Raw genomic sequence first — 14898 nt, 5'->3', positions numbered from 1 at the left:
CACTTTGGGTACCATTGCTGTTTACAGTCCATTATCTCTTCTCTCTCACTGCGAACATACCCATTTTGCTAGAGAGGGAGGGGACATTGAACTGTAAATTACACTGGTACCCAAATTGTTATATACACCCTTTTTAATTAGTTAACTAAAATTTTTGGGTACTTTTATTGAGCTTTGATTAATTAGGTCCAAATTTCCCCACCCATTAATTTTAATAATCAAGGGGGGTGTATATCAATTTATCGTCCTTTTTCTCATCCCTTAAAATACAAATTATAAAAAAGCTTCGCTTAAAAAAAAGCACGAAACGTGCCTTTTTTGTTGAAGATTCTTGCATACATTACTTTTTAGAGCAATTTGTAATAAAAATATGGGGGGGTTTTCAATACAGCTAAATTTTTAAAAAGTTACTTATTTGTTTTATAATATTTCGGAAAAAAATTGGTATCAATTAATTGTTTTCCTGGCAGGTCTAAGGCAATTTTAGTATGTGCTAAATGAATGCAAAAAATGTTGCAAAAATTGTTATGATGTCTTACTTTCAGAGAGGTTTTATGCTATTTTATGTGAGGGTGGGGGAATCTTTCACCCACCCTTCATACCTTTTTAGAAGCAAACTCTTAGAAATATAACTTTGCTATATGTCAAAACTTTTGCTTTTGAAGAACCCTACAAAAGTTATTACCCATCCAAAATATTGGAAGAAATTAATTTCTCAATATTTTGATTGGTTTGGTGGGCGTCGAACATGCACCATTAAGATATCTAAATTACTATCTAATAGCCAGCAGGGATACAGGGATATGCTGGGAGGGAGGGGACATTGGGCTAATAACTACACTGGTCCCCAAAGTTTTATAATATAGTTTTCTTATCAGTTGGCTTAACAACTTTAAGAACTTTTGTTGAAATTTGATTAGTTGGTTCATTAAGATAAGTATCCAAACGTATCAACCACTAATTGATGCAGAGGGGTTAATTTTGTTTATCATCATTGGGGATGTACTTGTACATCAATTCATCGGCCATTGTCTTATCCCTGTAGAGTAGACCCCTGAGTGATAAGACAATTGAAGATTTTGTAGATAATACTAGCTCCAAACTCCTATTTCCCAAAGCGTTAAGATAAAATTTCCCTAATTTAAAAATTAGAATAATGCTGTCTTATGACTTTATTTTTATGGGAAGGCTTTAGAGGAAAATTATTTATCTTCTATTTCCCTATCCCTCTATCTCTGTTTAAGTATGCAAATTATTATTAAAGATTCAGCTTTTTAAACCAATAGTAGCTAAAAGCAGACGATGATTTATGATAGATTAAAATCATGTAATATTTTAGTGTTAGTCCATTTTAAAACCCATTTTTTCTTTTAATTTTCTCTTAAAATCTTTAACAGAATAGTTACAAGATTAATATGGATAAAAAACGTTTGCTTTTAGCAAAGAATATTAACATACAATTTTACTTGTCTTTGTTGATAAAAGTGGTCTTAGCTTAAATATCGTCGATAACCAGATGTACATCCCCAATGATGTTATAAAAAATTACCCCTTCTGTATATAAAAATTTGTCGTTGAAAGGTTTAAACACTCAACTTAATAAATCAAACAATCATTATATATGAAAGTCTACAAAGTTGTTGAGCCAACGAATAAGAAAACGTTATTTTTACTTTGGGAACTATTGTAATAAACAACCCATTGTCATATCTCCCTCTTGTGTCTGACGGATTGACAAAATTGTAGAGAAGCTGTGAAATAAATAACCCATTTGAATGCTTCTCTGTCGTGCATACTTATTATTGATGCTAGCTATACATGCATACTTACGTTCCTGTGAAACTTTTGTGCTCACATTATATCGACATTCTGTGAGACATTGTCGACCTGTTTATTACACTAGTCCCTATTTTTTTATGATAACGACAACGACAACGTTTTCTTTTAATTTTGATTGGTTGGTTTATTAAGTTGAGTGTATAAACGTTTCAACCACTAATTGTAGTCTAAGGGGTAATTTTGCCAGCTATACATGTATACTTACGTTCCTGTTAAGCTTTTGTTGTCACATTATATCGACATCGACAGAGAGAGAGAGGGGACACTGGGCTGTTTATTACACTGGTCCCCAAAGTTTTGAAATAACCTTTTCTTATTCTTTATTGAATTTCGATTGGTTGGTTCATTTAGTTTAGTGTCCAAACGTTTCAACCACTAATTGTAGTCTAAGGGGTAATTTTGCCAGCTGTACTGTACATGCATACTTACGTTTATATTAAGCTTTTGTGCTCACATTATATCGACATTGTGTGGAAGGGAGGTGAAATTGTGCTGTTTATTACACTGGTCCCCAAAGTTTTATAATAACATGTTCTTATTCTTTATTGAATTTTGAAAGTTGAGTGTCTAAACGTTTCAACCACTAATTGTAATCTAAGGGGTAATTTTGCCAGCTATACATGCATACTTACGTTCCTGTTAAGCTTTTGTGCTCACATTATATCGACAAAGTTTTATAATAACGTTTTCTTATTCGTTGGCTTAACAACCTTGTGAAGTTTTTTAAAATTTTGATTGGTTGGTTCATTAAGTTGAGTGTCCATACGTTTCAACCACTAATTGTGATCTACAGTATGGGTAATTTTGTGTATCTTTATCGGGGATGTATATCAATTTATTGGCCATTGTCTTATCCCTTAAGTACCTATTAATATATTTCCATTTTGAAAACCGAATGTCGATAAAATGTAGCCATGGTCACTTTTAGTTCATACCAAACTGTCGAAAGAAACCATTGCAAATGTATGTCAACAAAATGATTTGAAGTTTAGCATGAATACATACGGACAGACAGACAAACATACATGCACAGTACACAGACAGACAAACATACACACATAAACACTGAAATACTTTATAGACTTCAGGAAATCTACAATCTTTTCTTTCCCCCAAAACTTATAATTTAATACTTAGGGTAGTTATTGTTTACTTTGTTGATAACAATTACAGCAAAATATATAAACTTATTTGCATAACTATTTTACATTCATTTTATCACAATAACATAAATTAAGTGTACATCTATGTATCTGTTCTTTAGAAATCGAGGAAAGATTAATGCATATTCCATTGTCCTATCCCTCCAAATAAACTCCAAAAGGATGGCATTTTAATTTTAAAATTTGTGCACATCCCCAATAATGTAACACAAAATTACTCCTTCTGTAGATGACAATTAGTGGTTGAAACATTGGACACTCAACTTAATGAACCAACCAATCAAAATACAATAAAAGTCCCCAAAATTGTTGAGCCAACGAATACGAAAACACAATAAAACTTTGGGGACTAGTGTAAAAAACAGTCCAATGTCTCCTCCCTCCCTAGTTTTTGAGTGCATAAATATGATTGTGTGTGTGAGTGTGTGTGTGTGTTTGTGTGTGTGTAAGTATGTGTGTGTGCGTGTGTATGTATGTAGGTGTGTGTGAGTGTGTGTTTGTGTGTGTGTGTGTGTGTATAGGTCTGTTGCGGAAGGATTATACGTCGTGAGATCAAATAATAGCAAAGTTCATTAAGTTCATGAGAAATAATATTATTCTGCCATCCAGAAAATGATTATTATTAAGACAAAATGTATTAAAACAATGATTTTATTTGAAAGTAGTGAGGGATACGGCAATGGGCGATAAAATGATGTACATCTCAAATTATGATAAACAAAATTGTCCCTTCTTTAGACTACAAACTAAATCGTCATTTCCTAACCAACTATTGAACGCGCGGTTTAAATTCAAATCCTCATTAACCTATTCTTTGCGCGTTGCATAAAAAATCAAACTACATATAAGGATGACAACATACATAAAAACGTTGCTTAAAATCATTAAAACGGTCAGACTGCAGTTTTTGCTTAAATGTAATAGTTATTTATCGCATCGTATTATAGACAGCGGATCTTAAAATAAGTATTAAACCTGTTTTGTTTCCTCCCAGGGGCCGAATTTTTATGATTTTTTTAGTATTCGTGGAAAATTGTCTGTAATACGGTGCTATACATGATTTTTCAGTATGGCTGAGTTTGTTATTAAGAGTATCATAAAACAGAAACATATAAAGGATGAATTATAATGTAACTTTGCTTTTGAAATTCGCGGTTTAATTTGCCATTTAGAAAATGCTAATGTATTATTTTTTTAATTAAACAACATTAAGATATTTAATTTATTTCACTTACTATATTAAAGAAAAATTTTTCTTTATTAAATCTAATTATTATTAAGTGTTGTGTTTTAAGGTATATAGCATAGGAATAAATTTATTTGACTATTAGCTAGGTTTTCAAAATTAGAAATCTACTATCTGGATATTTTGAATCATATTGTAAAATATTAGAGTCAAACACTAGAGGGGGAAGGGGTTAAATAAATGTATGTCCCCATCCCAAGGACCTTGTGCTGACTCTCAATTAGGTCATTGAAAATCAACCACTAGTGTCGGGAATATTAACACAACATTGATATTATTGGTTGAAAAGTTAAAAACAGCTAGTTGTAACCAACCAATCATGATTTAATTTATATCTTCTCTTAATTTTCTTAACTGTGGACCTTGTGATTTTCATTGAAGCTTTATAATTATCATTCCTATTATGCCTTTTATTCCGGGTTGCATATAGAAAAGGTCATGTAGGATTGAAAATTAGGGTTTAAACCATTATACTTTATTATTAACTGAAAGTGGTTTTGGCTAGGGAGGGAGGTGACATTAGGCTGTTTATTATACTAGTCCCCAAAGTTTTATAAAATCGTTTTCTTACTTGTTGGATCAACAACTTTGTGGAATTTCTTTGAATTTTGATTGGTTGGTTAAATAAGTTGGGTGTCTACACGTTTCAACCACTAATTGCAATTTACAGAAGGGTAATTTTGTGTATTATCATTATTTTTTTAAATAAACGAATGAGAGAACATATTTTTAATACTTTGGGGATGAGTATTATTTTCAGTATAGTGTCCCCTCCCTCCACGAACACTAGATTACCCGTGACAACCCTAGCTACACCAGCCCAAATTCTGAATTTGAATTTGAATTTCCGAATGTGTACACAGTTTCCTCGGTGTTTTAAAATATTTTAATTTTGAATGTATAATGTATACATCTTTTATACATTCAAATTTAAATTTTTTTTTGAAGTTTTAAGCTTTTTTAGCTAGTAGTAAATATTGAGATAAATAGATGAGGAAACAACGAGGAAACTGTGTACACATTCGGAAATACAAATTCAGCTCATCGCCTAAATAGCTTTTATAGGCATGCGGCACTCTTTTAAAAATGGTTGTCGCATCCGATATATTATTACTTGGATGTTGCACCAGATTTTCATGTTCTCTGATAAAATGATGCTCGCAGCTGGCTAAAATATCAATACTAATCCCCTCCTTGTCTACTAGATGAACGAACTGGCCAATACATGAGGTCCATATTAACAAGCATAAATTTCCCCTGTCAATATATCCACGTATATGCTATATCCATTGTGTGTCGCATCTCCTTTATTGGCCTTAATAAGGTTCCTTTATTATATATAATACAGTCATATACAGGGAGGGAGGGGACATTGGACTCTAATTTACTCTGGTACCCAAAGTTTTATAATACAGTTATCTTATTTGTTGGCTCAAAAACTGTTATTGAAGTATGTTAATATATGAAAATGGGTATAATTTTGTTTATCATCATTGGGGATGCAAATCAATTTATCGTCCATTGTCTTATTGTCCGTTATAAACCCTATATTAAGATTATAATAACCTAAGGCAAAAATGTAACTTATGCTAGCAATTTAAAAGGATATATTATGCATTGTTAATTAATGTTTATAAGTTGTAAATCTACTCTATAATCATAGTATGTCCATACTTATTCCCTGTATAAACCCAGCTGTTTATTACACTAGTCCCCAAATTTTGATTATAATGTTTTCTTCTCATTAGCTTAACAACTACAGGGACTTTTATTGAATTTTGATTAATTGTTTATTAAGTTGAGTATCCAAACATTTCAACCACTAAATTTAATCACAAGGGGCAATTTTGTTTGTTATCACTGTAGTGTAGATGTACATAAATTTATTGGATATTGTCTTATCGCTTTAGATCCCTGGTATAAACATTATCTATAATACAAAGTAGAATGATGTCTGTCCGTCTGTCCGTCTATCCGTCCCTTAAGATCTCGTTAAACACTGAACCGATTGGATTCTACTCTTCAGGGTATATGCCTATTAGTCGATCCTGTTATGGTTTTAAGCTATTTTCCTAGGAGATGGCACACCCCCAACCACCATTGATTGTTTTTAGGCAGTTTTTTTTCACAATAAATGGCAGCACCAGACACAATTTTATTTTTTTAAAATTACCTCTTGGGGAGAAGCCCCTACAGGCTAGGGGCGCATCCGCTAGTATTAGATTAAAGTGTTAATACTGGTTTATTGATAATATCTACCGAAAATTAGAAACTTATTATTGCTGCGTTACTTCTGTGAACATAATTGTCCTTGATTATTTATGAATGTATGACATATGAGATCTATATGCGATAATAACTTGAACGATTAGGTAAAATAGAAGCGAAACTGATTTAGAAATAAGTGCAGTTTTGAAAGATTAGTGTATTTATAAGTTTGATATTAAGACTTTAATTTCAATTAATGTATTCAAAACTTTAGACTGTTTTTATTTAATAGCATAACAGACTGACAGACCAGAATAATAAAGTAACAGGATGTCGATATGTTTGTTTGTACCGAAGAATCTTGCTAACCGCTAAAGCGATGTGCTTCTCCTTTACAGTGTAGCTTCTCATAGGTCCTGGGAAGGTTTTCAACTATTTTGGGGAAAGATACCTCGAAATCAACAATTTTCTTTTTAAATTTAAAATAAGAAATTGGGTTATTGAAATAGAGGCCTCTAGGGGCGTAGTTGCTTTTTTCATATAAAGTAGCTTTGCTACTAGAAATTATATGTGTTAGAACAAGCCATAGTTGCATACTAGAAAAAAAAAATTGACAAAGCACAAAATTGTCGTTTCCGGTTATTTTTTTCATATAATAGCGTAGCATAGCTATTCTATAGATAGGTTTATAAAACAAAGTTACCCCTTCTGTAGATTAACATTATTGGTTGAAAAGTTTGGACACTCTTAATAAACTAACCAAACAAAATTCAATAATAGTCCCCTAAAGTTGTCAAGCCAACGATTAAGAAAATGTTATTAAAAAACATTGTTGACTAGTGTAATAAACAGCTCAATGTCCCCTCCCTACCTGCGATATAATACTTTACAATTGTATATTAAGATTTTATTTAAAATAATTTTTATGTTTTTTTGAATGTTGTCATCCTTGTTACACATATTAGATGATTTTCATATGAATTAAAATTATTTATGATATTTAGTACAATAGAATCATAAAAAGGCTAAATTTTTATTTAAAACTACTAGAAAATTAACAGGATTTATGACTGAAGTTCAAGATCTGCTAACTGCTGGCCCGATATGGTTCTCCTTTACAGTAAAGCTTCTTATAGGTTTAAGATACAGTCACCCGGCCTCTAAAGACATATCGCCCCAAAGTTTTAAAATAACGTTGACAATTTTTGGGACTTTTAGTGAATTTTTATTGGTTGGGTGTGTAAGTTGGGAGTCTACTTAATGGATAATTTTGTGTATCATCATTGGGGGTCTGCGTCAATTTATCGGCCATTGTCGTATCCCTTTAGATCTCGGTGATTATTAGGTTTTATCCTAAAAAAACATTCATTTTGTTTGGTAAATATTGAGAGAGAAAAAATAAAAAAATTCTAAACTTGACTTCATTTAAGTGCATTTTATAGCATGGGTATAGAGTAATGAAAATGTATGATAAATAAATCATCCCAAAAAATTGTTTATTGTAAAATTTTGTGTTTTCCGTATATAAAAATGTAAAAAGATTAAAAAACCAGTTTTGTTAGATCCAAGGGGCCAAATGTTATATTGTATTTTAATATTCGTAGAAAATTGTCTGTAGTACAATGCTATACATGATTTTTTAATATGGCCGAGAACCTGATCTAATCAAGTGGTTATTAATCGGTTTCGAAGCCATACTGGAAAGTTTATTAAATTAATTTATCTATTATTGTCCACTCCCTCCCCCCCTGAAATTATTAATTTTTCCAACATATGTTTCCAAGATAAAAAGTACAAGTAATAACAAGAACAATCACAAAAATAGCATAAAACCTTCCTAACGCGCCTTTTCGAAAATTTTAAAGCAAATTGTTCGGCTGTTTAAGAGATTTTGCAGGACATAAATACACTATAGTAATAAAGACCGACAGAAACAATTAATTTTATGAAAAGTAGCTTCGTTATTTAAAAAATAAAATCATCTTAGAAAGGATAAATTAGTTATTAACGCAACGTATTATAGACAGCTTTCCGCGGATATTATAATGAAAAATTACAAAGATTAAATTAAAACCAGTTTTGTTATATGAAGGCCCATGTTAATGTAACTGGTATTAATTTTGTTTTATTATTCGTGCAAAATTATCTGTAATACGATGCAATAAATGAATCTTCAGTATAACTGAGAACCGGTTCTGATCCAGCAGATATTAATCGGTTTCAAAGCCATACTGAAAAAAATGCTTAGTTGACTTTTTTTTATATAAAAAAATGAATTTAATTTATTATTTGTCTTCATTTTATTTGAAATTCATTCTCTTTTCATTAATGAAAATAATAGAATACCTTTCTGTCCGTCTGTCTGTCCATTAAGATTTCAAAAACTATAGATGAATAAAAATAACTTCAAAAGTAGCGCAGCTTCTCTATATGTAGGGAAGGTATGTCTATACGTCCGTCATAGTAAGAATGACAAGATTAACTCAGCTTCTATGAGAGATAATTATCCGATTTTTGTAGATTTTCCTCTTTTTACTATGGATACGACCCTAGCATCTAGGGATCTGTATTCAAATGGTAATATAAGAAAATAGCCTAAAACCATCCATTGACCAATAAAAAGCTTCCCTTAAAAAGGAGAACTCAATCAGCTCTGTGGTTTAGACAAAATTCTAACCATGGTATATAATAGGATAAAGTATAAATTATCTTTATTTCTAGAATGTTTCATTAATATTTAGATATTGCTGCGCTACTTATAAACGTATTTTATCTTGTTTTTAAAATTTGAGCATTATTGATTAGTAACAATGATGCAACTTAAAATTAACAAAAAAAAAATCGTCCAAATTTTTTTACTTGAATTTTATTTTTTTTTCTCGATATTAAATTAAAGTACATTTAGCTACTTGGAATATGTAATTAAGCAATTTAATTCGATTTTGAATCTTTTAAAAATGATATTATTTTATCGATTCCTTTTATGTGATTTATATTCTAGGGATGTTGGATTGGGCACAAAAAAAAACCAAACCCATCCGAAGGGCTGAGAAAACAAATTACTTGTATTAATTTAACATTCTTGGAAAATTGTCTGTAATACGATATCATACATGCTTTTTCAGTATGGATGAGAAACGGTTCTAATCTATTAACCCTTAACGGTCGGGGGGGGGGGGGGGGGGGGCGTTGAACGCCCCCCCATCCGGTTTTTTCTATCTCATTTTCTGTGTGTGAAAGATAAAGAGCCCAATCTGCTTGACTTTTTAAGTATGGGTATAACACATAACTGAGAGTTTAAATTTTTTGAATATCTCCATCCTGGCGGGCACAGGATGCCAGCAAACCTGGCAGGGTCATCCAGGTAAAGAGCAAAAATATATTTTTGACTAAAACAAAGCATTTTATCATAGCAAAATTCAAAAAAATCCTCTAGTAGTACATCCTTATATGAAATACAGGTGTTCAAGTCACTTTCAGGTTCCAGGTATGATCCTGCAGGTCCTGATCCTCCAGGTCTCCAGAAATCTTTAAAAGGCTCCTGTGGCCGCAATTTTTGACTTAGTGACTTCAAATTTTAAACTTAAGCTTTTCTTACATGTCTACATAATGTATTAAAATTTAAAATTAAGGTTTCCCGCCGACTGCCAAATGCGGCGGCTGGCAGCTGCCAAGTACAGCTGCGGCCGCTGAAATTGATATTTTGATATTTCTAATGTAAAATTTACATAAAGATAAACATTTTCTGGGAAAAAAATTTTCTTCTAGCTTCAAAAATAAGAAAATTACAGCCGTTTGAAATTTTGAAGTAAAAAAAGACCTGAAAACAAAGGTTGTTAAATAAAAGGGTAGGGGAAGCGAAAATTGACTTAGACTTATAAAAGGTCGGAAATTCATTATCAAACAGGGGACTTTAGCCCTCTAGCTCTAATAGGAACTGAGATAATTAGGGGGGTGGGGGCGTTGAACGCCCCCCCCCCCCGACCGATTAAGGTGCGGCAAGGGGCTTGACTGTAAAGGGTTAATTGGTTTCAAAACCATACTGGAAAATATAATATATAGCATTTTAAAAAAAAGTATGTAGAATTAATTTTATAATGAATAATCTCGGCTAGAGCGGGTTAAATTTGACAATAACAAACTTTTCAATTTTGTGAAGTTTTAGTTTAAAATATTGCCGCTATGTGGTTATAGTTATTTTAGTTTTAAATCATTTTTGAAAATTATTAATATTTACGGCAAACTAAAATAATTAATAAATAAATTTTTTTTAATGATTTTTGAAAAAAAGAAATTTTTATTAATATTTACAAATTTGAGGCACGGTAATTAAAAAAAAATAAAAAAATAAACATACTGAACTTATCTACATATAAATTATATTAATAATAGGAAGTGAAAACATCATAAGGTTCACAAAACAAATTTATGTCTAAGGGTGGGATCACTTAGGAAGTGAAGACTACCTATTATTGGATAATATATGAAAGGGTAGTGAGATCTCAATATGCATATTGATCTTGCTATTTGTACGCTTATCGTAATATTTACTCTAAAACATTTCAAATAAATTTTTTAAATTGACATATTATCGACATGTTATAAGGAGTAATTGTCGAAATTTTATGTTGCTATCATTCATTCATAATTGAATAATCATTTATTTATAATTGAATAAATGAAATAAGGCCACATCGTCTACAAAATCAATTAAATGTCATCACAATGTGCCTTTGATTAACAGGGATCTAAAAAAGTTGAACCAAACCTACAAACAAAGTTATAAATGGAAACAATAGCTTCAAACTTTTCTTGATAAAAATTCAATATTTCAACAAAACTTTTCTCTGGTGTTCATTCATTACCGTTCAAATTCTTCATGGAGTTTAGGGATTTGACAATGGATTATAAATTGATGCTCAGCCCCTACTATAATACCCCTCTGTTTATTAGAATATTTAAGTAATATTATTAGAACATATTATTAGAATTATTGGTCTAAAAGTTTGGACACTCAAGATATGATAAAAGTACCCAAAGTTTTAAAGCCAACAAATAAGAGAATCTGCTTTTCAAACTTTGATTGGTGGTATAATTTACAGTCCAATGTCCCCTCCTTTCTTGCACTTTCAGTATATACCCAGGGATCTAAAGGGATAAGACAATAGCCGATAAATTGATATATATCCCCAGTAATAATACACAAAATTACCCCTTCCTTAGATTACAATTAGTGCTTGAAATCTTGAACACTCAACTTAACGAACCAACCAATCTAATATTCAATAAAATTCCACAAAGTTGTTGAGTCAACAAGTAATAAAATGTTTCTATAAAACTTTGGAACCAATGCAATAAACAGTCAAATGTCCCCTCCCCTCCAGGTTTAAACCTCCTAGATCTCTTATTTAATTGCTATGGGCGAATTTGCAGATATGATTATATGCGAAAATGATCGCACAAAAAAACTTTTTTTTGCATTGAGGAACAGATATATGTAGTAATATTAGATAGTCCAAAATCCTTAAGCTACAACCCTTTATTTCCTCTATTATTTAAAGGTTTCCAAAGATATTTTAAATTATCATCCATTGTCCTTTCCTTGTAAACCTAAAGTCGTGGCTGATTTATGTCGACAAAAAAGCATTATATAAAAGTGGTATTTACATTGCATTATAACTGTTGTAATATATAAAAAATAGCGGTTCCGCCCCTAGCCTCTAGGGGCATTGCCCCAAGAGGTGATTAATGAAAAAAAAATTAAGTACCTGTGGAGAAGTCCCCACTCCACCACAAATTTTAAATAAAAAAAATCCGGGTTTTTTTCATTTTTTTGGGGGTTTGGGGTGTCCCACAATCCAAGAAAATAGCCTAAAACCTCCACAGGACCAGTAGGTATATTCCCTGAAGAGTAGAATCCGATCGGTTCAGTGGTTACCGAGATCTTAAGGGACAGACGGACAGACAGACATAATTCTACTTTGTATTATAGATAAAGTAGTAAGGTTTTTTGTTTGTCTGGTGATATATCCTACAATATAAAGTAGTAGGGATTGCTTGCTAAGATCTCGCTAACCACTGAACCTATTGAATTCTCCATTTCAGAGAAGCTTTATTTAGGTCTTGTTGTGGTTTTGGCAATTCTAGGGGTAGTAGGGGATAAATTTATAAGGTTTTTATCTTTCTTTGAAACTCTATTGTCCAGCTACTCGATTAGAATGCATATTTGGGCAGATATTTCAACATAATACTTTTCATCACAGCTACTCTATAACTAAAGATTGTAACTCTATTGTCCAGTTACTCTATAACTAGGATTTGAAACTCTATTGTCCAGCTACTCTATAACTTGGGTTTGAAACTCTATTGGCCAGCTACTCTATAACTAGGATTTGAAACTCTATTGTCCAGGTACTCTATAGCTTGGGTTTGTAACTCTATTGTCCAGCTACTCTATAACTAGAGTTTGAAACTCTATTGTCCAAGTACTCTATAACTAGGGTTTGTAACTCAATTGTCCAGCTACTCTATAACTAGGGTTTGAAACTCTATTGTCCAGCTACTCTATAACTAGGGTTTGTAACTCTATTGTCCAGCTACTCTATAACTAGAGTTTGTAACTCTATTGTCCAGTTAATCTATAACTAGGATTTGAAACTCTATTGTCCAGCTACTCTCTAACTAGGGTTTGAAACTCTATTGTCCAGCTACTCTATAACTAGGATTTGAAACTCTATTGTCCAGTTACTCTATAACTAGGATTTGAAACTCTATTGTCCAGTTACTCTATAACTAGGTGTTGAAACTCTATTGTCCAGCTATTTTTATAACTCTATTGTCCAGCTACTCTATAAATAGGATCTGAAACTCTATTGTCCAGCTACTCTATAACTAGGGTTTGTAACTCTATTGTCCAGTTACTCTATGAACTCTATTGTCCAGTTACTCGATTAGAATGCATATTTGGGCAGATATTTCAACATAATACTTTTAACACAGCTACTCTACAACTAGGATTGTGTCAGTACGTCCACTGTCTTTTCGTACTTATTCAAACTTGAGGTTCCGACTGCGCCCCTAGCATATTTATCATCGCAAGCCTTAAATTTAAGATAAAATAGAAATTAGTTGGCTCAGTTGTTGCCTAGATTTTAATCGACAAAAATGCTTCCTACATTTTATAATAAGATTTTATAAGGTTAATCAAATAGAAAACCAAAATAAAAAAAATTAATAACAACATTAATTTTATAACCATTTAAAAAATCTTTAAAAAACTAAAATTCAATTAAAATCATAATTAATAGTTTAATTATAATCTTTTTAAATAGTATTTAAAAAGTATAAAATAATGATTTTTACCAAAAATACAATACTTTAGCCCATTGAGAAGTGAAATCCCTTTAAATATATCATTCATAGAGAAAGGAGTATCAACAATAAATTATAATCCTAAAAATAATATTTTTATTTTATTTTAATAGAGAAGGGTGTATCATTGCCTAGAGAGAGAGGGAACAACGGGCTGTTTATTATACTAGTCCCAAAAGTTTTATATTTGTTGGCTTATTTTGGGGACTTTTATTTAATTTTGATGGGTTGGTTTATTAAGTTGAGTGTCCAATCATTTCAACCACTAATTGTTATCTACAGAAGGGGTAATTTTGTTTATTAACATTAGGGATGTACAGCAATTTATCGACCATTGTCTTATCCCTTTAGATACCTAAATAAAAGAAACTAATATTTTTATTTTATTTTCAGAGATAACTCGACTGCAGGGAGGAGGGATATTCTATGGAGATGATGTCAAATTTCTGGATGTTTACAGAGAGAAGTGTACCAGGATAACTATACGAGTGCTAGTCCCTGTCAGGGAACATCCTAAGGTCAGTACTCACCACCTATATATCTATCTATCTGTCTGTCTGTCTGTCTGGATGTTTACAGAGAGAAGTGTACCAGGATAACTATAAGAGTGCTAGTCCCTGTCAGGGAACATCCTAAGGTCAGTACTCACCACCTATATATCTATCTATCTGTCTGTCTGTCTGTCTGTCTGTCTGTCTGTCTGTCTGGATGTTTACAGAGAGAAGTGTACCAGGATAACTATAAGAGTGCTAGTCCCTGTAAGGGAACATCCTAAGGTCAGTACTCACCACCTATATATCTATCTATCTATCTGTCTATCTGTCTGTCTGTCTATCTATCTATCTATCTATCTATCTATCTATCTATCTATCTATCTATCTATCTATCTATCTATCTATCTATCTATCTATCTATCTATCTATCTATTTATCTATCTATCTATCTATCTATCTATCTATCTATCTATCTATCTATCTATCTATCTATCTATCTATCTATCTATCTATCTATCTATCTATCTATCTATCTATCTATCTATCTATCTATCTATCTATCTATCTATCTATCTAT

General features: G+C 31.7%; 1 protein-coding gene across 1 annotated transcript in view; it reads left to right on the top strand.

The window, feature by feature from the left end:
• LOC145322923 (uncharacterized) overlaps nucleotides 1-14898 on the top strand; it is a 91152-nt gene that overhangs the window by 62077 nt on the left and 14177 nt on the right. The window contains exon 3 of the mRNA XM_080165287.1: nucleotides 14221-14345. Within this exon, the coding sequence (XP_080021413.1) occupies nucleotides 14221-14345 (125 nt within the window). The remainder of the gene's footprint in view (nucleotides 1-14220; nucleotides 14346-14898) is intronic.

Source organism: Acartia tonsa, chromosome 6 (genome assembly GCF_053477335.1).
Source record: "Acartia tonsa isolate MP-2025a chromosome 6, ASM5347733v1, whole genome shotgun sequence".
NCBI classification, from domain to species: Eukaryota; Metazoa; Arthropoda; class Copepoda; order Calanoida; family Acartiidae; genus Acartia; species Acartia tonsa.
This window is presented reverse-complemented; position numbering and strand designations above follow the sequence as displayed.